This window comes from Aotus nancymaae, unplaced genomic scaffold, assembly GCF_030222135.1.
Source record: "Aotus nancymaae isolate 86718 unplaced genomic scaffold, 86718_ANA_hifiasm-v0.15.2.pri h1tg000029l, whole genome shotgun sequence".
Classification (NCBI taxonomy): Eukaryota; Metazoa; Chordata; class Mammalia; order Primates; family Aotidae; genus Aotus; species Aotus nancymaae.
This window is the reverse complement of record NW_026988442.1, coordinates 37,601,725-37,623,436: the sequence shown is the minus strand read 5'-3', so window position 1 is coordinate 37,623,436 and position 21,712 is coordinate 37,601,725. Positions and strand designations below refer to the sequence as shown.

Here is a 21,712-nt window from a genome sequence, read left to right as displayed (position 1 = left end):
CCAAAAACAACAGCCTGCTTGGACCAGGGGTAGTTCAGGTGGGCTTCTCAGAACAAATGGCATTTGAGCTGAGCATCAAAGGGAAGGAGGGGACAGCTAGGCAAGGAGCACTCTGGACAAGAGGCACTTCAGGGTGATGCTCCGAGGTGGCATGAGCCCGGAGTCTTCAGGGAACAGAAAGGGCCTTAAGAGGGGAGGGCGTGCAGGAGGAGGCTGGAGCCCGAGGCTGGCTTCAACCTTGTTGGGCTTGGAAGACAAAGCAGGGAGTTTGGATTTGATTCTGAGAGCATCCTGAAGTTAAGGGATCTTTCAAAATTGGCCGAGCGAAGGCCCACACACAGCTTTGCCTTTGAAAAGTGGGGCTAAAATGTGGTCTTGCTCTGTGTGTGTGCGTGGGGGGGATTTGTGTCTTGTTTTTTGCCTCGGCATGACTTACAGACCTTTCCATCCTGCTGCTCTCACCAGAATTCCATCTTTCCAAGGAAATCAGGCCTCCTCCTGCTAAGGAGCCCTGTCCAGGTCTCTGATAAAAGCATTATGTGAAGCTGAATAACGTGTGTGGTTTTCCACTTCATTTCCTTGGGATGCCATTAGGAACATCAAGCACCTCTGTCTTGACTTGCCACAATTTCCTACCCTGTTCTGCCTTGGACCAGAAGAAAAACAAACAGAGAGGTGTTGGGAAGTTGGGTTGGGAGTGGTGGGGCAGCCGTTTCAGGGCAGGGCCTTTGGAGTCCAGCAGAGGGAGAGGCTCCCGAAACAGGATGGATGGCATCCACCTTCCCAGTGTCACTGGTCAGCCTCATGGTCTCTTGCTCCTGTTACAAGCCTCAGCATTTCTGTCTAATTGATTTAGAAATAATGGCGTTATTGGACAGATGCCTAGAGATCATGTAGCCCAGAGAAGGGAAGCTATTTGCTCAAGGTCACACAGCAGCTCAGTAGCATAGTTTGGCCTTGCAGCTAGCTCTTTCGACTGCCAGAACAGCACTGAGCACCCCTCAGAGAAGAGTCAGTGTCTTCCTCAAGTCCCCTCAAAGACCAGTACCTCCTGTATTTGGTTCTTTGGGAAAATTGGCATCTTTTCTCACTTTGGAGATGCAATCACTTAGATCTTGCTTTAGTTCACAAGCAGGGGTGGAGCAGGGTGGGGTGCACAGGCTGGAGGGCACCAACGCAGGAAGTATATGCCAGGGTAAAAACACAGGCCGCCTGGCGTGCAGAGCCATGTGCCCTTCCTGCGTTGGATGAATGCGTCAGTAGATGGATGGTGGTCACACATGATGATGGCTTCACTCTCTTCTCTCTCATAATTTAAAGACCTGAAGTTCCACCTCCAGGAAGCCTTCCTGGACTGGTAGAAGATCAATCTTTGGACTTAACCAGTTGCATAGACAATTTCCACTGTTTCTAGACTCATGTGTCCTACTAGTAAGGGTCCCAGGACTGAGTCTCAATGGCCTCAAGTGGGTCACATGCCCACACCTGCCACCACTTAGTGTAAGGCTATCTGGTCTAGCCTGGTCACCTGCTCAGAGCTAGAGCTGGACCAGGCCCTCCAGATGGGTGGACTGAAGCAGCAGGGTGCTGTTCTAAGGAAAATCAGGGTGCTGTTACCATAACACCCTGGCAAGCCAGAAAGAACAGTGAACCCTACAGACACAAGGATTTCCTTATCTCCTGGTCAGAAGCACTGAGCTGTGGAACGGCGTGTACGTCGTTCACGTCCATACTATCCTCACGCAGAGTGAGGGCTTTGGAAATATTTGCTGAGTGAATGAAAGAATAAACGAATAGTAAACGAATGAATGAACCTCCCAAGTGACAGAGGCAGTCTTTACAGTGGGCACGAGGCAGGGACTACTGCACGCAGTGAACGGCCGCGGGCTCCACACTCCGTGTGATTGGCTGGCAAGACTGGCCGGCGAGACAATCTCGGGTGCCCAGGCTGTTTGGACAGCGTGCAGGGCCATAGCAGGCAGGACGGCGCCCCTGCCAGGGGCACTTGGGCTTGAAGTTAGAGTGGGGAGGCTGGCGTGCTAGTGGCAGGGCTGAGGCTCAGGGTGCAGCTCGGTGTGAAATGAGGGCTTCTCTTCTCAGACATGTCAGCCTTGGCCAACAGCCCTCGTCCTAGAGAAACTTTGGAGGCAGCAGATGGATCTGCAGTGATAGGAGAGAGCCCCGGGGCATGCTAATTTTCCTCACTCTGTGGAGGCTGAGCCGTGGCAGAGCAGAATGGAGAACTGATAGGCATTTGTGCTGGGATAGGGGTGGTTGCAGAAGGCCCGTAGAACATCCAGGAGCGAGGGGGAGGCAGCATCTCCACCTACCCTGGAGGCCGGCCTCAGCCTGGCTGCTGTCCCCTTGCCATCCTTAGTCTAGCCCTCCGGTCCCAGCCAGCAGGGCTAGACAAATGGAAATGGCAATAGAACCAAAGATTTTGTTTTCAGTGCAGGAAGCTCCAACAGGCGAGCTTCAGCCTTGGGAAGGGGTGGGCAGAAGGGGCCGCCCATGTCGGAAGGGGAAACAAGGCTGCTTTAGGGTGTTTCATGCAGGTCCCATGATTGAGTTTCCCATGCGCAGGGAACAGCTTTTTCACAGCTTTTTGGTCTTTTAAAACAAGAGGCGCACAGAGGGTGGAAGAATTTGGTGGTCCCCAAGGACCTACTGGGAAAGATGCATCCCCAGGCTCTCGGCTCGGGCTGATAGAGCAGCCTAACGGGGCTTCCATTAGTCGGGGGATGGATTCCGCAGTTTCTTCTGTGCTCAGCACCAAAAATGGACTGTCTCACTGAGCTGTCTTTTTTACAGACAAAGAAGCTGGTTTAGATTGCTCACGTGACCTGAGGTCATGTCAAGGCAGAGCCAAGATGGAACTCACGTCTGCCTGGCTCCAGTGCCCACCTCCTGCAATCATGTTGATTTGGGGGAAACCTACCGGCATCACCCACGATGATCTTAGTTAAGGCCACTCAGCTGAGAGCACTTTGTAACCAAGTCCTTGGGGACCTGGGGACCTCACAGAGCCCCCAGGAATAGGAGCTGGATTCAACCATGGGCAGATATTAACAGAGCAGCTACTGGGTGGCAGGCAGGGATCTGACTGCTGGGGATGACACTGACAACTTCCCTGCCCTACGACAGGCAGGAGACGCGTATGAAGGACAGTCAGGGAAGGCTTTCAGGAGGAGGTGACATGAGACCAGCAGTAAGCCATAAGCTGTGTTGGGGAAGAGAACCACAGGGAGCAGGAAGAACAGGGAGGGAAGGAGAAACTGGGAGGCCGGGGTGTGGCAGGGGCCCGAGGTGAAGAGCCCGCCAGGCCGTGAGGACTCCGGGTTTGGTTGAGTGTAGTCAGGTATTGCCGATTCCTGGAGCGTCTACAAACAGGTGTCTCAGGGGCTCCCTCTCAGGCTCTGAAATGCTTCGGGCCCCTGAAAGGCTACAGTCCCTGAGGAGAGCAGCTCCTCCAGGCCGGATGCAGCCATTCAGGCCTTCTCAGCTACTGCTAGGGAGAAGGTTTGGGGCGGCCTTTCCTTTTAATGTCGGGCTGGTGAGCTCCCACCAACTGGGTGGTCTCATCCCCACATCCTGACGGTCACCTGCGCTTGATACCACTTGGGATGAAAGGATTGCAAAACCCTTCTCCTGAAATGTCTACAGAACGTCTCTACATGACACATGCACAGAGCGCCAGCCAGGGAGATTTACCAGTGAGAACCCTCCCTCCTTCTCCCCTCCCCCTTCCTTCCCCTCCCCCTTCCCTCCCTTTCCTTTGCCCTCCCCTCCCTTCGCCCTCCTCCCCTCCCTTCCCCTCCCCTCTCCCTTCTCCCTCCTCCCTTCCCTTCCCCCTCTTCTCCCCTCCCTTCCCCCTCTCCTCCCCTCCCTTCCTCCTCTCCTCCCCTCCCTTCTCCTCCCCCCTCCCCTCCCTTCCCCCCTCCTCCCCTCCCTTCCCCCTCTCCTCCCCTCCCTTCCCCCTCTCCTCCCTTCCCTTCCCCTCCCCTCCCCCCTCCCCTCCCTTCCCCTCCCCCTCCCCTCCCTTCCCCCTCTTCTCCCCTCCTTTTTCCTCCTTCATTTCTTGCTCTTCCTCCTTCTTTCCTTCCTTCCCTTCCTCTCTTCTTCCCTTTCCTCCATCCTTTCTTTCTTCCTCTTTGATCCTTATTTGTCAGCGGACCTCCAGTTGGCTCTACTTTCTTTGTAGGAATGTTGATGGCACTCTTTTCCACTTGTTTTTATTTCCAAATGTGTAACAGGCCACCATGAAAGAATGGAATAGGGAAGAAAGGGAGAGGTCGAGCAAGTCCTTTGCCCACTGGCTTTGTCGGTTTGTCTGGCCCTCGATGGGGAGGCATCCATCCTCGACCCTCAGAGAGTCCTGCGAGACAGGAGGAGGGGGTTTCTCAGTGGCAGCAGGGAGGTTCCACAACAGGGAGCCCGGACCCAGCTTTCCTGGCTCGAGATGCTGACAGGGGCGCTGGTCTGTTGTGGGGCCACCCTGTTCATTGCAGGATGTCTAGTGGCACCCCAACGTTAAACCATGAAAACCAAAAATGACCCCAGACATTGCCAGGTGTTCCTGGACACAAAATCACCACCGGCTGAGAACGGCTGGTCTCCGTGTGCAGAGGCCCTGCAGGGTCCCCATGGCCAGTAGCCGTCTGGACTTGATGGCCCACAGGAGGCTCTGGGTGACTCAGGGCTGCAGCACAGTCACACATTGTGGAGCAGATCCACCGGCCCAGACCCCGGAGAGATTTGTCCCACGGCAGCAGGCGTGAGGCAGCCCCCCCACTCCCGGGCCAGGACTGTCATCGCCCAGGAGGCCTGTCTCGGTGTCCTGGAGCAGGTCTCACCCCCTCTGATTACTCAGAAAGGCAGCAGAGGTGCAGAGAAGCCTCCGGAAGCTTCTGGGGCCTGCTGCTCTGTGTCCTGTGGCAGCATCAGCCCCTGTGGCGGGAGGGTGGGCTCGTGAGGGCTTTCCCAGAGATGCCGGGACAGGCGGGAGTGTGAGTGTTCCCAGCCATCCGGTCTCGTAGAGGAGCACGTGGTCCCAGGGGAGGCCGAGTTGAGGCCGAGTTGGGGCCGAGCAGGCTGTTAAGAAAGCTCTCCTCTATGGCTCCCTGAGCTGTGGTGGGTATGGCCTGACCTTGACTTCCCGTACACTTCCATTTTTCTTTTTTTTTTTCCTGGTTCTTGGCTCTGGAAAAAGTGGAAAAACATATACAGTGACCATACTGCTGACGTCTCGGTCAGGGAGGAGGAGCGATTTCACAGTAGCGGGAGGAAGGCACCGGGTGCCGTGTGGGCTCATAAATCACGCCCACGTTTATGCATTTGTGGGTGTGGGTCCGCAGAGATGTTTCCTTTCTCACGAAGAGAATTTAAGCTCTAGATACTCTGACAAGGCTCCACTAAATAGAGCTTTTCTCCTGCCTGCTAAGGGCAGCCTTCAGAAGAGCGTTTGTTAAATGGAACCTGAGTCACCTTTTCCCTCTCTGCCGGGTGGGCAGGAGCAGGGCACACAGGGGGTTGGGGGGTGTTCCCTCTGAAGACCTGACCCCTGGGGAAGGCAAGCAGGGTTTTCTTGCAGAAAGTCCATGGAATTATAGACAAGCAAGATGCCTTCCTGGGGGCGTTCATGGCACTCCAGAGTCTAGGGCAGTGGCAGGCACAGCATAGGGACTTGGCAGGCATTGAACGAGCCACTTCTTGTTCCCAAATGGGCAGGATGGTTGACTTCTGTGTGCGGAACATTCCCATCGCCCATCCGGCAGCCACGTGCTCCTACTCCTTCCCCGTCCTTCCCTCTCTGAGTCGAGCTCACAGTCACTAGGCCGGGAAATGACTGCTGAATAAACTATCGATCAAACAGCACATTTTCCTAGAAAGTATACAGGCTTTGGGGAGGGGAAGGAGGTTCTGTTAGGAAGGAGGGCAAATGCGTGGCACACCTCACCCCACCCTCCCCTCCCATGCTCCCAGCAGCCCCTGCTAAACCATCCCTATACATGGAGCTTCAGATGCTGGCTGACAGAGAGCTCTAAGCTTCACCTCCTTGGGAAGGACTTTTGGTGCATGGCTCTGGGAGGTAAGGGGCCATCTACATGACTAGCCAGAAGGTGGAGGGCCAGCGTGTATGGAGTTATATCATATGGTCTGACTTGATGTGACCACAGCAAAGTTTCATCTCTGTATCTCCCTAAATCTACCTAGTTCTCCAACCCCAACCTTCCGCACTCGCTCACCTTATTCCTCGGCCAGCAAGAGGAGTAGCTGGGACCCGAGTGAGTTCCGGCCACGGGGGCCCCGCCCACCCCCTTTTGGAGAGCTTCTTCCCTTCTGGCATTTCTCTGACTTCTTTGGGGGAAAGGTTGACAAGGATCTCCACCTACAAATTCTCTCTTCTGTGAAAGTCACACACAGCTCTGGAGACCGAAGCAACCAACTTTGTCCAGACTTGAAGCGACCTTGACACTGAACAAGGGGACGAGAGCCCCAAAAGCATCTGTGCCACCTCTCCCGTGGCAGATGGGTCCACGTAATTTTATAAAAACACATCATTTTCATGGTAGTGGCGAGACTGACCAAGGGCCTTTGAGAAAAGACTTCTCACCGAGGGGCTAAATGCCTCCCCTCGGTAGGAAACAGCTAGAGTTTCCAACTTGATTCCAGACAGCTTGGGGCGATTCACGGGTCCCATTTTCAAGTGGCTTCTGCAGCACAGGCACAGTGCCCCATACATGGAGGGTGCTCACTAGCTATTTTTGTAAACCAGATAATAATACAAAGAACAAGGTACACACCAGTGGCTCCGTCTTGGGCCTTTGGGAGGTGCCAGTGTCCGTGCCAAGCATTTTGCGTGCTAAACACTTTACCTGTGAAGGCAGGACACAGTCCTACTCTCTGATGGTGATGGCCAGATGTGCTTGAGCTGTGGGCACAGGAGTGGACGTGGGCGGACATTTGCACAGCCCTCTGGAAGCTCACCTGGAATTAGAGAGACAAGATATTGAAAGCTGCACTTCTGATAAGGGTTAAACCACCGTTTGATACAACGATAGAAGAGATATTCAAGGCAGGGCGTGATTAATTACCCGGCAAGTCGTAGGAATGATAAATGTTTTAGGAACTCATAGGAGGAAGCTGTTTCTCTAAGCCGGGCAGAACAGACAGACACCAGGGAGGTACTTGTGCCCTTTCAAAGGGGGTCCCTGAGGCTGCTCTTTGAGAAGGTCATTATCACAGAGTGGGGGTTGGAAGGGTGCCCTTTGGCTTTTTTTCTTTTTCTTTTATTTTTTATTTATTTTTTTTTTTGAGATGGAGTCTCGCTCTGTTGCCCAGGCTGGAGTGCAATGGCAGGATCTCAGCTTACTGCAACCTCCATCCACCTCCCAGTTTCAAGCAATTCTCCTTCTTCAGCTTCCCGAGTAGCTGGGATCACAGGTGCACACCACCACACCTGGCTAATTTTTGTGTTTTTTTTTAGTAGAGATGGGGTTTCACCATGCTGGTCAGGCTGGTCTCGAACTCCTGACCTCAGGTGATCCGCCCACCTCAGCCTCCCAAAGTGCTGGGATTACAGGCATAAGTCACCACGCCTGGCTGACATTTTTTCCTTTTTAAGGGCTAGGTCAGTTTTCAGTTGCCCACTTGCCACAGTCTACCCGCACTGGAGTCTTTAGGAAACGAGCTAGTTCAGGGAACTGGAGAGAGGGCAAAAGCATGCTCTCTATTCCCTTTCCCACTGTTTCAACCTCTCCGGGACAAGCCATCCATCTGCAATCTCCCCTCTAGGGAGTGGTCCTGGAATTTGGTGTTCACAGTATGTGAGAAAAAGCTGAAGATGCTGGCTTCGAGCCCCAAAAGCATCTGGGCCATCTCTCCCTTGGCAGACGGGTTCCACATAATTTTACAAAAACACATCATTTTCGTGGTAGTGGTGAGACTGACAAGTGTTCAGATTTTGCCCAAAATTTCAAGAGGCTAGAGCTGAGAAGTTCCTCTGAAGCTCTCAGAGCCCCGAATTGTGTTCATTTGGGTATCTATTAAGAAAGCAGCCATTTCATCACAGCACGTAACATAAATTGGTTCATGGATGCCCAAGGCTTTATCTCATTAAATCGTGTCGCTATCTGTAAATGGTGTTCAGGCTGTTTCTCTGTGAGCAAGGTTATCTGACTGTTTAGAAACTCCACTCTGGATGGTGAGACGCTGCTATCTGCAGACTTGGGAGAGACGATGGGCATTTCCCAAAATGCAAACAATCTCAAAAAGCTCACAGGCCTGGAAGGGCAGCGATGGGGCGGGTGCAGCTGCGGCCCAGCCTAGTGGGTCCTGCTCTGGGCTCTGGCTGTCCCCAGCAGTGAGAAAGCAGGTGGCTGATGATAAACCACAGAGCTGTCATCTGCAGAGGCTGACTGGTGACATCACAGCTGGGGAGGGGGCTTCTGGAGCCAGAAGAGGCCCACAGAAAAGTGTGTTGGTGGCTGAACTAGACACAATGGCTCTACACGCTCTCTTCCTCTTTCCCCCTCAAGTCTGACTCAAATTTCCCATGAACAAACCAACATCTGCAAAAGCACATCCTTGTCACCAATGTTGAGAGCAAGTCAGTGATCCTGGTGCCCCTGCCCGAGCTGTGAAGCAGACTTAGCAGGTGGCCAGGGAGTCCTGGCCAGGGCAGGTCTGTGGAGGAGTCAAGAGCCAGGCTTGGGGTCAGAGTTCCGGTCAAGTCCTGCCTATACCACTGGACTTTGAACGAGTTACTCAGCCTCTCTGTCTCAGTTTCTTTGCCTGTAAAATGGGCTTACAATAAGGACAAAATCAAATAATGCATTCCAGGAGTTAGAAAGTCCAGGCTCTGGGTAGGAGAGCCATGGGTGGGGTGGCGTGTGCAGGACGAGACCCTCTCACTCAGGGAGGCTTCAGCCTTGCTGGGACGGCAGCCACTGTTCGACTGAACCCCCTCTAATTTTTGTCCAAAATATCCAAAGATTTGGGCCACAGTGTTCTTTCCCAAAGCCCTCCCAAGGCAGGCAGAGGGCAGCTGCTAGAGAAGGGAGTGGCATGGGCCAGCTTGCCTAGAAGTTGGAGGGATGCAGCAGGGGGCAGAGATGGGGAAGGCTGGGGTGCCTATGGGCTTCCCAGGTCTGACCAGGGCCTTGGATTGCTCCCTGAACATGGCCCAGCAGAATTTCCAGGCTGGACACGATGATGGCAAAGCCCAGAGGTAGCAACAGCCTGGTCTTTGCCGCACAGCCTGGAGCCGCGGCGGGAGGCAGGGGAGGGAGGGGAAGGGGGTTGGGGAGTCTGTTGTTCTTTTAAATTAAAAATAAGTTCCATATGTTGATGGTCCCCAAGGAAGGGGCCTCGGCATTGAAGGCCCTGGCAGCCACGTGAAGACAGGCTCTCTGGGGGAGAGGTCCTAGGGAGAACAAGGCACCAAGTATTTCATCAGTTGTCTGAGTTATTAGAGGAAAACAACATCCCGTGAGCCCCTGGCACACAACGCCGTTAGGACATGAAGCTGGAAGGAAGGGAGAAGAGAGCCTTCCAGAAACCCTAGTCAGGACGCTCCCCAGTGATGAGGCTGGAGAGAGAGAAGTTCCCAGAAACAGGAACAATAGTGGCTGCTCCACAGCCCCCAAGGCCCTTTGCCCCACTGACCACCGGCATGAGACTGGGGCTGGTCTGCACAGACACTTTCAGTGGCTGCCACTCCTTCTCCCCTCCTGCCAGGATAGAGCCCAAACCCCTCATTTTGCCCCTGAAGCCCTTCAATAGGGAGGGAAGAAGCACAGTGAGAGGAGATGGCTCTAGAGCTGAGATGCCCAGGAGGATGCCGGCTTCAGGAGCTGCTGGGCAGCTGCTTCCCCTCCAGGGCACCCACTTCTTCAGCCACGGGGGCATCATGGTGGTGAGTCCTTCCCACTGAGTCCTTGTCATGGGCACTGAGTGGCAGGACCCCCACGGCTTGTAGAACGCTGTCTGGCACATATAAGTGCTCATCACCACACAGTAAGTGCTCTTTAGCGAGGGCTTCTAGGAGGCCCTTTCTAGGCTTTTCTGCACGCCCAGTGAGGCCGCATGCACAGCTTGCCTCTGTTAGCAAGTTCATAAAGATATCACAAACCACATTCTGAAGATGTGCCAGGCAGGGGGCAAACACACAACAGACGTCATCTTGTGTCATTCCTTTGCAAGGTAGGCCCTTTTCACTTGTCAGAAAACAGGATCCAGCAGTGGAAGCAGCTTGAGAAAGGCCACATGGCCAGAAAGCTGTGAAGCCAAGATTTGAACCCAAGTCTAAATTCACTTCCCTTTTGTACCTCCTCCCGTTGCCCCCTCACCACTGCCATACCCATGATTTCCTCACCCACTCAACTGTCCTGGCCCACTCCAAGGCCACCTCCACCTGGTGCCATCTTTGTTCACCCAACTGGACGTGGGTGTCGTTCTTCAGCCCCTCCACTGGCCCCACCCTCCTCCATCTTGCACTACGGTCTCCTGGGGCTGTGTCTGGCTTCCTTCCAAGCAAGGGACCCAGTGGCAGGTAGCTGGCACCCAACCCGCATTGTTTAGTGGAATTAGGAATCACGTGAGCCTCACGGCCTCAGGTGGGCCTTACTCTGCTGTCATCCATGGGTCCCACAGACTCTTCCAGAAGAGCCCCGTCCACAGATGCAGCAGGCCTTCTGAAGAAGCCCAGTTCTCAGCATGAGCCAGGGTGGTCAAGGTGAGAAGCCCCTATGGGCCCACACTGCTTATTTCCTTAGACTTTCTTGGACTCTAGGAAGGGGAAGGAAGGAAGGAAAGGAAGAAAAAGAGATGCGAGGAGAAGAGAGAACAAAAGAAGGAGGAAGATGAGGGAGAGCAGGCACAAGGGCAAAGACGTGGAAGGAGGGAGTGAGAACAAGACAGGAGGAAAAGAGGGTGAGACGCGAAGCTGCCTCCATCAGCTCGCGGTGCCCCCAGGAAACCCACATCTGACACCAACCTTCAGCCAGCCTGGAGAGGGAAGCCTGGGGGCTCTAGCTCAACTACAGAGGAAAAAATCACCCCAAGTTCTCAGTCAAGGGGGGCACCAAGCCACGGGGGCCGTGCACGGCAGGGAGGCTCAAGTCAACGTGTGGCTTCCTCACGCAGCACTGCAAGGACACGTGGAGCATCGATTGCCAGCATGGCATTCCCGATCGGAAACAGCCAATGCCCAAACCTCTTAGAGCTCCTGCCTCTGATAGCAGGATTTCTTCCACTGTCGTCAATGGGAACAAACTGATCTATAAAAGGTTTTTAAAGTGCTACAAATAGCTCCTCCAGTCCTCTAAACTCAAGCTCATTGGGGGAAATGGCTGCCTTGATTGCTCCCTGCACAGCTGGGTGTCTGGATGTGATAGACAGAGTGAGCTCACTTCAGGGCTTTTAGGGCAGCTGGGTACCTCCAGAATGGGGTGGAGAGGCCCCTGGGCTAGGGCTGCCTGGCCACTGTCCCTCTGCCCTTCACCTCCTTCCTCTCTGGGGTGTGACAAGGGCCAGACAAGCAAGGCATCATATTTAAGGTGGCACTCACTTACAAGGGGTGCTAGCACAGGGTTGGCCTCTGAAGGTGAGCACCACCTTAAATCAGTACCCTGGACATCTCACTTAAGTGTGAGAGAAGGAACACAGGGCTCTGCCACTTTCCTCATCCATAAAATGGGCCCATCTCGGCAGCTATTTATTGACCGTGTTCCAGGTGCTGGCTTTCCAAAGGCAGGAAGTGTGTCTGCACTCAGTGTTCACAGACCTGTGGGACAGGCAGAGGGAGGAAGGGACCCCAGCCAAGCACCACTGCTCTGCATGTGAACTCCAATTTTATAGGTGCAATGACTCTGCCAGGTGCCCAGGGACTCAGGCTGGTGCCAATGTCTGCAGAGCATGTGGGAAGGGTGGGGAAACTGTGTCCCAGCAGTGATAAAAAATGCAGGGACACGGGCCGAGGGGAAGCCAGGGAGGCCGGGCTACAGAGAGGGAGGGCAGAGCAGGTCACGCCACCCAGGAAAGTGGGCCTGCCTTGGGTCACGCTGAGACGTGCAACTTAGGGGCCCCTCTCTGCTGTCACCCTTATGGCTCACACCCACTAGGCCACTTCCCAAACAACCTGTGATCTGGACAATTCTGAGCTGTGCCTCATCCAAACCTACCCGTCCCACGTCACCGGGTGTCTAGTCTCTTGGTAAGTATTGGCAACATATTTTTACCCACGCTCAAGAGTCATTATGCTGCTACTATTTCTTCTAGAAAACATAGGCCCATTTTCAACAGGGCAGGCTTTCTGCCTGCTCTCTCGTCTCCAAAGGAGGCCCCTAATGATGGAGCCCAGAGGGCTCACATTTACCATGACCTTCCCAGCTCCCTGGCCCTCACAGATATTGCCAAACGTGCTCTTCTTTTCCGAGCCGGGCTCTGTCTTGCTGGTGGCCATATTGACACGAGGTGACAGACAACAGGCTTGCATGTGGAATCAAACCTTCCTGCTTTCTGAGGATGGACAGGAGTCTGGGGCTGGTGCTTTATGACATCTTCCTCTAGAAGCTTCTGGGCTGTATCTAGAAGAGCAACCCACCAGGGAGGAGAGGATCAGGGTCCACCTCCGGGTCACAGCCCACGGGCTCATCTCTGCAGCGCTTGTCTCACCACCTCCCCTTGCTCTCCAGCCCCGCTGGCCTCCCTGGAATCTGGAAGCACGTCCCCGCCCCGGGGCCTCGGCACAGCTGCACCCTCTACCCAGATGCCCTCTTTCAGCGGCTCTCCCACTTGCTGCTTCTTGCACCATTGCATCTACTTTTCTGCCTTGCTGTTCACTGAACATGCATCTGCTGGGTGGTGATGGGGGCAACTTTTCCCAGAAAGAGCCTCCCAGAGGCTCAGGCCTCAAGCAAGGCCTGAGAGCCCCCACTGCCCACATCTAGGGGCCTTCAGTCAACATGCATCTGCTGAGCATCTACTGTATGCAAGCCCTGTACTCAACACAGAGATGCAGCAAGATCAGCGTGGCTCTGACCGTATGGGGTTTGCACTCAGTACACAAATAAGTGTGGGTGATCATTCCAGGCAGTCCTAGTAGCTATGAAAACACGTGGAGCACGGTCCCTCACTATCGGCTCTGTTCCTTATTATTTATCCATTTCTGTTTGCTGTCCACCGTCCCCCTGGACTGTCAGCTTCATGAGGTCGGGGGTTGGTGCTGACATTTTCTCCCTAGAAGCTCCCGGACCATACCCAGAAGAGCAACCCATTGTGGAGCATGGCTGTCCGTCCTGGGGATGGGGACAACTTTTCCCAGAAAGAGCCTTCCAGAGGCTCAGGCCTCAAGCAAGGCCTGAGAGCCCCCACTGCCCACATCTGGAGAGCACCCCACAGAATGGACTGGTAATGGCCTGCAGCCCATGGAGCTTCTGAGAAGAACAGTGCTGGGGACACATCTGTCTGCCCTCTGATCCCCGGGTTCCAGTTGGGGACAGCATTCACTGGCTCTTCGAGTCTATCCCTTTCCTATCCCCCTCAAGGAAAGGAGAGTTTAATTCCACAATGGCCCTAAGCATAGGTGTGGGTGACTCAGAGCGGGCAGATGAGAACAGGAGGCCAGCAGGGATTCTGGCTGAGCGCGGCCCCCGCAGTCTGCAGCTCATCCAGTGACTCACTCCAGACGCGCCATGAGTCAGCGGCTCTGCGGCTCCGGCCAGCTCCGACGCCCTCTGCACACTGATGAGACCCCAGCAGGACAGAGCACATGGAGGACGGGGCGCTCAGGCAGAGAGCACGGGAAGGCACACATACCCCTCCAATGCACACATGTGTGTGGACACAGTTCACCCACATCACACACTATCACACACACTCATACACAGGTGCACACACACACCTTCCCATGCACACATGCATGTGCACACGGTATACACACACACCACACACTATCACACACACTTGTGCACACATGCACACACACACTCATGCACATGGTTCATACACACACCACACTATCACACACCCTCCAATGCATACACAAATGTGCACACAGTATACACACATCACACTCTATCACACACTCATACACACACCCTCCTATACACAAGATTCTCATATGCATCACACACACACCCATATACACACATCACACACACTCATACACATGTTCACATCCACATTCACACACACGCTTGCATACACACACACAGCCACATCCACACTTACTGTATACTCAGTCCCTCCCTCTTTCCTTCCTTCCTTCTTTTCTCCTCTCCCTCTCGCCGTGCCTTCCTCCTTTCCTTCCTGGTTAAGATCATGGGCTTCGGACCAAGGTCATGCTACTCTAGCCCCACCAACCAGCGGTATGATCACGGACGCGTTGCTGTGCAGCCGTCTGCCCTAACCCTCATCTGCGAGCTGGGGAGACGATGAATGCCACTTCCTAGGATGAGCCTCCATGTGAAGTGTGATCGCAGCTGGGCACACCACAGTGCGCAGTGTTGGCTCCTGTGGTCAGGATCAGTCACTGAGCTGTGCATCCGACCAGCATCTGCAGGGTGCCCAGTCTGAGCTGCACAATCCTCCTCTTTGTAGACCCAGAGTCTGGGAGTAGAGACCACAGGTACGCAGATGACTTACACTCCAGGCAGCAAGTGAGCCACCGAGCTGGCACCAAGTGGGGTAAGCATGGGAGGTACAGCGGGCTTGGGTTTTGGGGAAGAAAACCATGGGGTGAAATGGAGCGAGGGTTGACAATGGGAACACAGTCATTCAACTTTCTAGTTATTCCTGCCAACAGTTCAGGGAGCGTGGTCAGCAGGGATCTGAGAGCCGGGGAGTGGCCTTCAGCCAGAGGTGACCAGTGCAGAATTGGAAGAACCTCTGAGAGGTTTTTTGTTAACCTGCTGGTGGAGGAGAAGGATGTCTTCTTGTATTAACAATGCTCTTTCGGTTTTCAAGAGCAGAAACCCACTTCAGTGTGGCTCCAGGAAAAAGTGGGATTTTATTGACTCATGAAAGTGCGTTTCTGTGGTGATAGGGTGGATTTCAGGCAAGGCAAGACCCAGGAACATCAGAGCTGCCAGCAGGGATCTAGGTCTTGCTCTACTCTGAGCTCTGGTTTCCTCCACATCAGCTTCATTCCCAGGCAGCCTCCCCCTATATGGGGGCTCATGATGAGTCCCGACTTGCAGCCACCCCAGTCGGCCATCCCACAGAAAAAGCTTGTTTCCCTACAGTCCTTTCCAAAGCTGTGATCACATCTTTTTAACCTACTGGCTCATGTGCCCATCTCTAAGTCAGACGTAGTGGCCAGAGGATAGAATGCTCTAATCAGCTCCGGGTCATGGGCTTCACACAGACATCATGGATTGAAAGCTGGGGAAGGGTAGCCCCTAAGGAAAACCGAAGCACTGCTATCAGAAGAAGTGGGGATGGACACAGGGCTGTTGGAACAGCACAGTCCATCTTCTCCAGTAGCAGGGACAGGGAAGCCTGCTCTCTAAGAGACAGAGAGGGTTGGTTTCTGTCCCAGGGGAAGGCTTGGTGTCTCTGTGCCTTCAATTCCCCTGCTGCAAAGCATCCAAGGCATGGCCCCTGCTTGAGAAAATGCTTGATGCTACTCTCACCACCAGCTTGGCTCTCCCAACCAGCCCTGAGACCTCAGGCAAGTCCCCAAGCCTCTCTGTGCCTCAGTTTCCTCACCTGCAAAATGGAGATTATGACAGTACTTACTCAAAGAGTTCTTTCCAGCATTAAATAAGCCAGTCCATACAAAGCTGCTGTATATTAAGTGCTCACCACACCATCAATGAAATGCTCAAGAAATTACTATTATGATGATGATAATTATTTTTACTCTTTCCCATCCTTTAGGTCTTGGCAAAAATGTGGCTGCCTGCAACCACCTTGTCTAAAGTGAGTGGTTTGTGATTACCTCCCATCGCGTTCTTTTCTTTCCTTCATGGCTCTTGGCACATTGGTAACAATATATTTACATGTGCAATTCTTTTACTTCATGTGTTTCCTCCACCAGACTGTGAGCCTCGAGGGGGTGGGAGCTGAAGTGTGCTCCTCACGGCAAGCTCAGGGCCCCGTGCAGTCCCAGCAAGCGGCAGGAATCAATAAATACCGAATGAAAATAGTCCTTGGATGATCGAATGGCTTTTGATCTGGTTTGATCAGGCAGCTGTGCCTGGCTGCACTGTGGCTGCGCCTGGCCCCTGCCAAGTGCAGCCAGCCCCCTCTTTGCTAAGGGATAGGGTTGTCGGAGGAACCCAGAGCTGCAGGAAGGCCCTTGCTGAGAGGCTGGGAGGCTCTGGCCCGCCGCTGACCACACACACTTCCGGCCTGCAGGAGCGGGGACAGACTCAGACCTCAGAAGGCAGCTGCTCACCCTCCCCGTCCTCCTGTCTGAACTTCATGGGGAAAGTCAGGGCAGCGTGAGCCTGTCTGGCAGCAAGGGGTTGGGTCGGGCGAGTCCAAAGCTGCTTCTGCCCTGGGGGTCTGCTGGGACACACCCCGGGCCCTTGTCCCGGGACTCAACACCCGTTGGAGCTTCCCTGTCCGGTTCCTTCTGCCTCTGCCTCTCTCCCAGTGATGCTCCGAGCCTGGGCAGAGTGGCCCTGGGCTGCTCTTGCTGTTAGCTCCAGCGCTGGCAGGGGCTACTCTGAAGTCCAGGGTAGGCACCCCAGCTACAGTCCACAGAGAGCAAAATGTCCAGCAGCCAAGGGCAGGGTAGCATGTGCCTCAGCGTGGGAACACCAACCGCACATCAACTCCGGTACGCAGTCCACGTTGCGACAAGTTGGGCTAGATCTTGAAATATAATGAGTGAGCCGGGCCTGTCCCACTTCTCCTCCTAATGCCTCTGGAGCCAGCTCTGCGGCTGAAGACCTCCTGCAGCGGCCTTCATTTTCATACATCCCAAAGGGCAGAACTGTTTTTCTTTGCTGATTTGTTCAACGCACCATTTTCAAAAACATCTAGTTTAAGTAAAAAAGTAAAAACAATGCCTCCTCACATCTCCAACGCAAAATCAACAGACACTTCTCTCAAGAGTCTGAACAGACACAAGCATGTAAGAATCCAGAAAACGTATCAGCCGTTAGCTAAAGCCTGAAAGCCAGAAAGCAGGTGATGGGGTGGAGGGTGAGGGAGGAGGGGAGACACTTGTGCAGCTATCACAGTGACACTTTATGTAAAGCCGGGCACTTGGCAGGAACCCAAATGGTGACCATGGATGAGACCATATGCTTTGGCCAAATCCCTGAGTCTCCCGGGGCAGGAATTGTCCTCTGAAGGAAAGACCTTGAACGAAATAATTGCCACATACAAGAGTGTTTGTTGTAAGGAATCTAGAAGCCCCATTGAACAAAAATCTAATTGTGGGGGTTGAGGTAGGGGGATGGGCAGTCATCTACATAGAGCTGTTCTCCCAGCAGTGGAGAAGCTTCTATTACCAAGATGGAAAACATCAAGATCTTAACACACAACAGAGCCTGGTGCTGTTTGGACAGACCTGACTGAGCCCAAAAGAGGATTTTCCATACGAGCGAGAAGCAGGAGCAGTTAGAAGCCCACTGCATGGGCCGCAAAGGTGCTGCTGACTGCTTCTGTGAGCCGAGTCGCTGGCAGACATCAGCTGTTCTCGTCTCTGTGATGTGTATGGAATCGCTGCAGACACAAGGTGTCCTGCAATTTAGGGGCTGCTCACACAGCTGAAGCGACCCCGTCAAACCCAAAAATAAAGCTCACCTTCACCAGGTCTCAATAACCTAGGGGGAGGGCAGAGAGTGCACAATTCTGCCTCTGCGCCTCCCACGGATGGGTGTGACGCCTAGCACACAATTGGTGGTCAGTACACACTTGCAGTGAAGGAAGGAAGAAACCCCGAGCCTCTTAGCCCTCCTTGTCTTTCTACACCATTCTTCTTGACCTTCAGAGCCCTCCTAAAAGGACACCGACTCCATGCTGTGTTTCTGCCTCTTCCAGCAAGTGCCCTGTGTCAGTGTCAGCCTCTGTGTGTTCTGTGAGGGTGAGGACCACTCCTGGCTCTCATCTTCAACCCTCACCTCCCGAGGAAGGAGCAGAAACTTCATAGGTGCTTATGAGTGTAAGTGTGAAGTGACTGTTGATGAAGAAAGAGATGATCTGATACACTTAGATTTCAAATCCAAACCTCGAAAGATTTCAAATCCAAACCCCCACCCTGTGGGGGACTCTTGCCCCCTTGAGAGAAGCACAGCTGATGTAGGGAAAGCAATATGGTAAAAGTAATGGATAAATACAAAACTCAAAACCACAAGAGACCGTGTCACGCCCACTAGGATGGCTGGAATAAAAAAGACAGACAATAAGAAGTGTCGGCAAGGAGGCAGAGAAACTGGAGCCTTCATTCACTGCTGATGGCAAAATAAAAGGGGCAGCTGCTTTGGAAAAGGGTCTGGTAGCTCCTCAAAAAATTAAACACAGAGCTATCACACGACGCAGCATTCCACTGCTAGGTGCATTCGTGGGAGAAATGGAAACAGGTTCACACAGAAACTTGCACACAAATGTTCATAGCTGCAGTATTTGTAATGTGGAAATGTGGAAACGGTCCCAATGTGCATCAACTGATGATGCGTTGCATCAACAAATGTGGTCCATCCAGACGACAGGGTATCATCCAGCCACAAAAAGGCGGGAAGCGCTGATTCAGGCCACAGCTTGCATGAGCCCCAGACACGTTACGCTAAGTGAGAGAAGCCGGACACAAAGGATCACATCTTGTATAAATCCGTTTACATGAAATGGCCAGAATAGGTAAGCCCATAGGACAGAAAATAGATATGTGCCGTCTTAGAGCCAGCGAGGAGGGCAGAAGCAGAATGGGGTGACTACTAATGCAATGGGCTTTCTTTTGGGGGTGAATGCTCTAAAATATAGTCTGATTATGGCTACACAGCTCTGTGAATGTACCAAAAGCCACTGAAATGAGTGAATTGCATGCTCTGTGAATTAGATCGCAATGCAGCTGTTAAAAAGGATGGCTGTGGGTTCAGGTCTGGACTCAGCCACTTCCTTGTCTCGTGACCTCAATTCTCCTCCCTGAGCCCTGAGTCCTTCGTGACACAGCCATGAGGCTGTCTCAAGGTGATCGTGGGAGATGAAATGAGATACTATATAGAGAGGACTTGCTTCCCCGCTGGGCAGAGAGTGATCCCTCTGTCCATTATGCAGCACCTATTCAGGGAGTGCTTCCTGACACACCCAGGGACTGGAGGGGGACAGGACAGGGTCTTCCCTCTCACACTGATCTGCATGGCTGACCCACCCCTCTCAGTTCCTCAGGCTTTCCAAAGAACACCAGCAACCAGAGATGTCAGGCTGCGCCATCACTGTGGGCCAAGTGACATCGGGAGAGAAAAAGCAGAGCAGGATTTGGGGAGCAGCCCCCACGTCCGATAGCATGCCAGCTCCTAGTGTGGCAGGAATTCCAGCACGTCCGATAGCATGCCAGCTCCTAGTGTGGCGGGAATTCCAGCACAAGGTGCAGACATTTTTTTTTTGCCCTTGGCTGTGGTGCCCCTGCTGTGTGCCAGCCTCAGCCCCCACCAAGGTCACCTGAGCTATGTTCCTGGTCCCAGCTCACCTGGCAACTCCAAGGAAACTGTCACCTGCACCTTATGATGGGTTAGGGCCCCCGAACCCAAACACAGCCCCTTGCTCTGCCTCCACCCCACTTTCCCTGCCAGGTTTCTAAGATCTGGCATTCCATGGGCCAGATCTTAAGTGCCAATCATGCTGGTGCCATGCTGCCCTCCAGCTCTGAGCTGGGGTGTCCTATACTCAGCTGGCAGCTTCTGCCTCTCCCCTGGTCCTTTCCCCCTTTCTCCCTCCCTTTTGCATGGAAAGCATTTCATGCTCATTCCTCTAAAAGTGGCATCACAGTTGGGCCCAGGCATCAACCTGAGCGCTCTCTGCCCACCTGCCTCGCTGCTCTTGGTCAAAGGAAATGCGTTAAGGAGAGGAAGAGCATGCCACAGCCGTCCTGGTTACTCTTTCCTGTACTTCCCTTGAAGCACCCGGTCCTGGCCTGTGGGGCAGAGGAAACATTTGCACCCTGAAGACAGGGGCATCCCAGGGGCGGGGTCAGGCTGGCTGCGTTCTCAGAGTCCACAGGCCCAGTGGACACATACACAGCGTCGGTGATGACCAGGAAAGCTCACATGGTCTGTGGTGGGGTTGTGGGTGGTGGTAGTGGGGAGGGGGGTCCACTCTGGGATCAGCTTGACTGTAGGACCCCTGAGCAATGGCCATGAGATGCTGGGTAAGCAGCTGGACCACTAGAACCTGTTTCTTCATTGATGAAATGGGGACAGCCGTTGTGAGGTCACAGTGAACAAAGGCAAGCAAAATGGCTTTGCCCTGCACCCAGAGGACACGCCATGACTGGCAGCACATTGTTGATTGACACATACATTGCTGAGGTGGCACACACAACCACACGGTCTGCACCTCTCATTTCTAAACACGTATGAGCTCAGCAAGGACCTGGTGCCGGCCAACTTGGACCTAGGCACACGGTGAAGAGGATCCTGGGGCCAGAGGGGAGACACGAGGACAAGGCGGGGGCTCACCTGCGCCAGGCACAGCTGCAAATGCCTCACGTACACCAATCACCCCCTACTCCACACTGCAATGCTACGGGGGAGGCACTGCCATTAGCCTTATTGGACAGACAAGGATGGTGAGGCTCAGAGAGCTGAAGTCAACTGTCCCAACGCATACAGTGAGCTAGTGGTAGAGACTCATGGATGTCATCCTCCAACAGAAATCCCAAACGACATGGGCTCAGGTCCCAGGTATACTGCTTAGGAGCCTGGTGGCTTTTGGGGTGCCCCCTGCCCTCTGTGCCTCAGCTTCCCCACCTTGGGTGAGAGGTGCATGTGCCCACTTGTGGCTGAGCCTGCAGGGTGGAGGAGGCTGCAGGGCTGCACATGACCCCAAAGTGACAGAGCATCCCTACTGCCCTCGGTGCCATCGGAGCACCCCACAATGCACAGGCAAGGCAGTGAGCCACCCATGTAGCCTCACCTGCTGGAGCTGGGAGCACACGGAGGCCCCAGTGGGGCCCTGAGCGGCCGGGAGGGCCACCCTGTGAAGAAAGGGCAAGTTGCCTTGCTGGTGACCCCGTACCCCAGGGAGGCCCTGGGCACAGTCTGCCAGGGCCACTGCCGCCGCCAGAGCCCCTGTCCCAGGCCAAGTTCGTGTGGATGTATTGGCAGATGAGGGTGGGTTGGGCTGCTGAAGTCAGATCTCTCTGAGGCCCCTCTCACGTCGGGGCGGCACACGAGCAGCCTGTTCTCTGCTGCCAGCAGCATCTCCCACCCCGCTCTGACACGGACACTGCAGCTCCCTCCTCTCATCCCCTGAAGGAGGAGGGCACCTCCCACCCTGTCCCTCGCCTGCACTCTTCTCGGCTAAAGCACCATGCCCCTATTTTTGCGTACTTCACCCTCGCTCATCTTTCCTCCAGCCCCAGAAGGGCCCTCCTGCCCCCCAGCCTTGTTCTTTGTCCCCAAGACACTCTGCACTTCCTCCCCTAGCTCAGGGCTGCTGGGAGAGCCTGGTTCCTGGTTACTCTGCCCACTAGATGGCAAGCTCCGAGGGACTTGTGTGTCAGGGTCTCTGGGCCCCCAGCATCCAGGACTCCGGGAAG

General features: G+C 54.1%; 1 protein-coding gene across 1 annotated transcript in view; it reads right to left on the bottom strand.

Moving 5' to 3' along the window:
* Window positions 1-4,940: 4,940 nt before the first annotated feature.
* The window catches only part of LOC110567926 (uncharacterized), a 119,305-nt gene continuing 102,533 nt past the window's right edge, over window positions 4,941-21,712 (bottom strand). The window contains exons 5-6 of the mRNA XM_021669137.2: window positions 6,876-6,987; window positions 4,941-5,199 (exon numbers count right to left, since the gene is read on the bottom strand). Of these exons, the coding sequence (XP_021524812.2) occupies window positions 4,941-5,199; window positions 6,876-6,987 (371 nt within the window). The remainder of the gene's footprint in view (window positions 5,200-6,875; window positions 6,988-21,712) is intronic.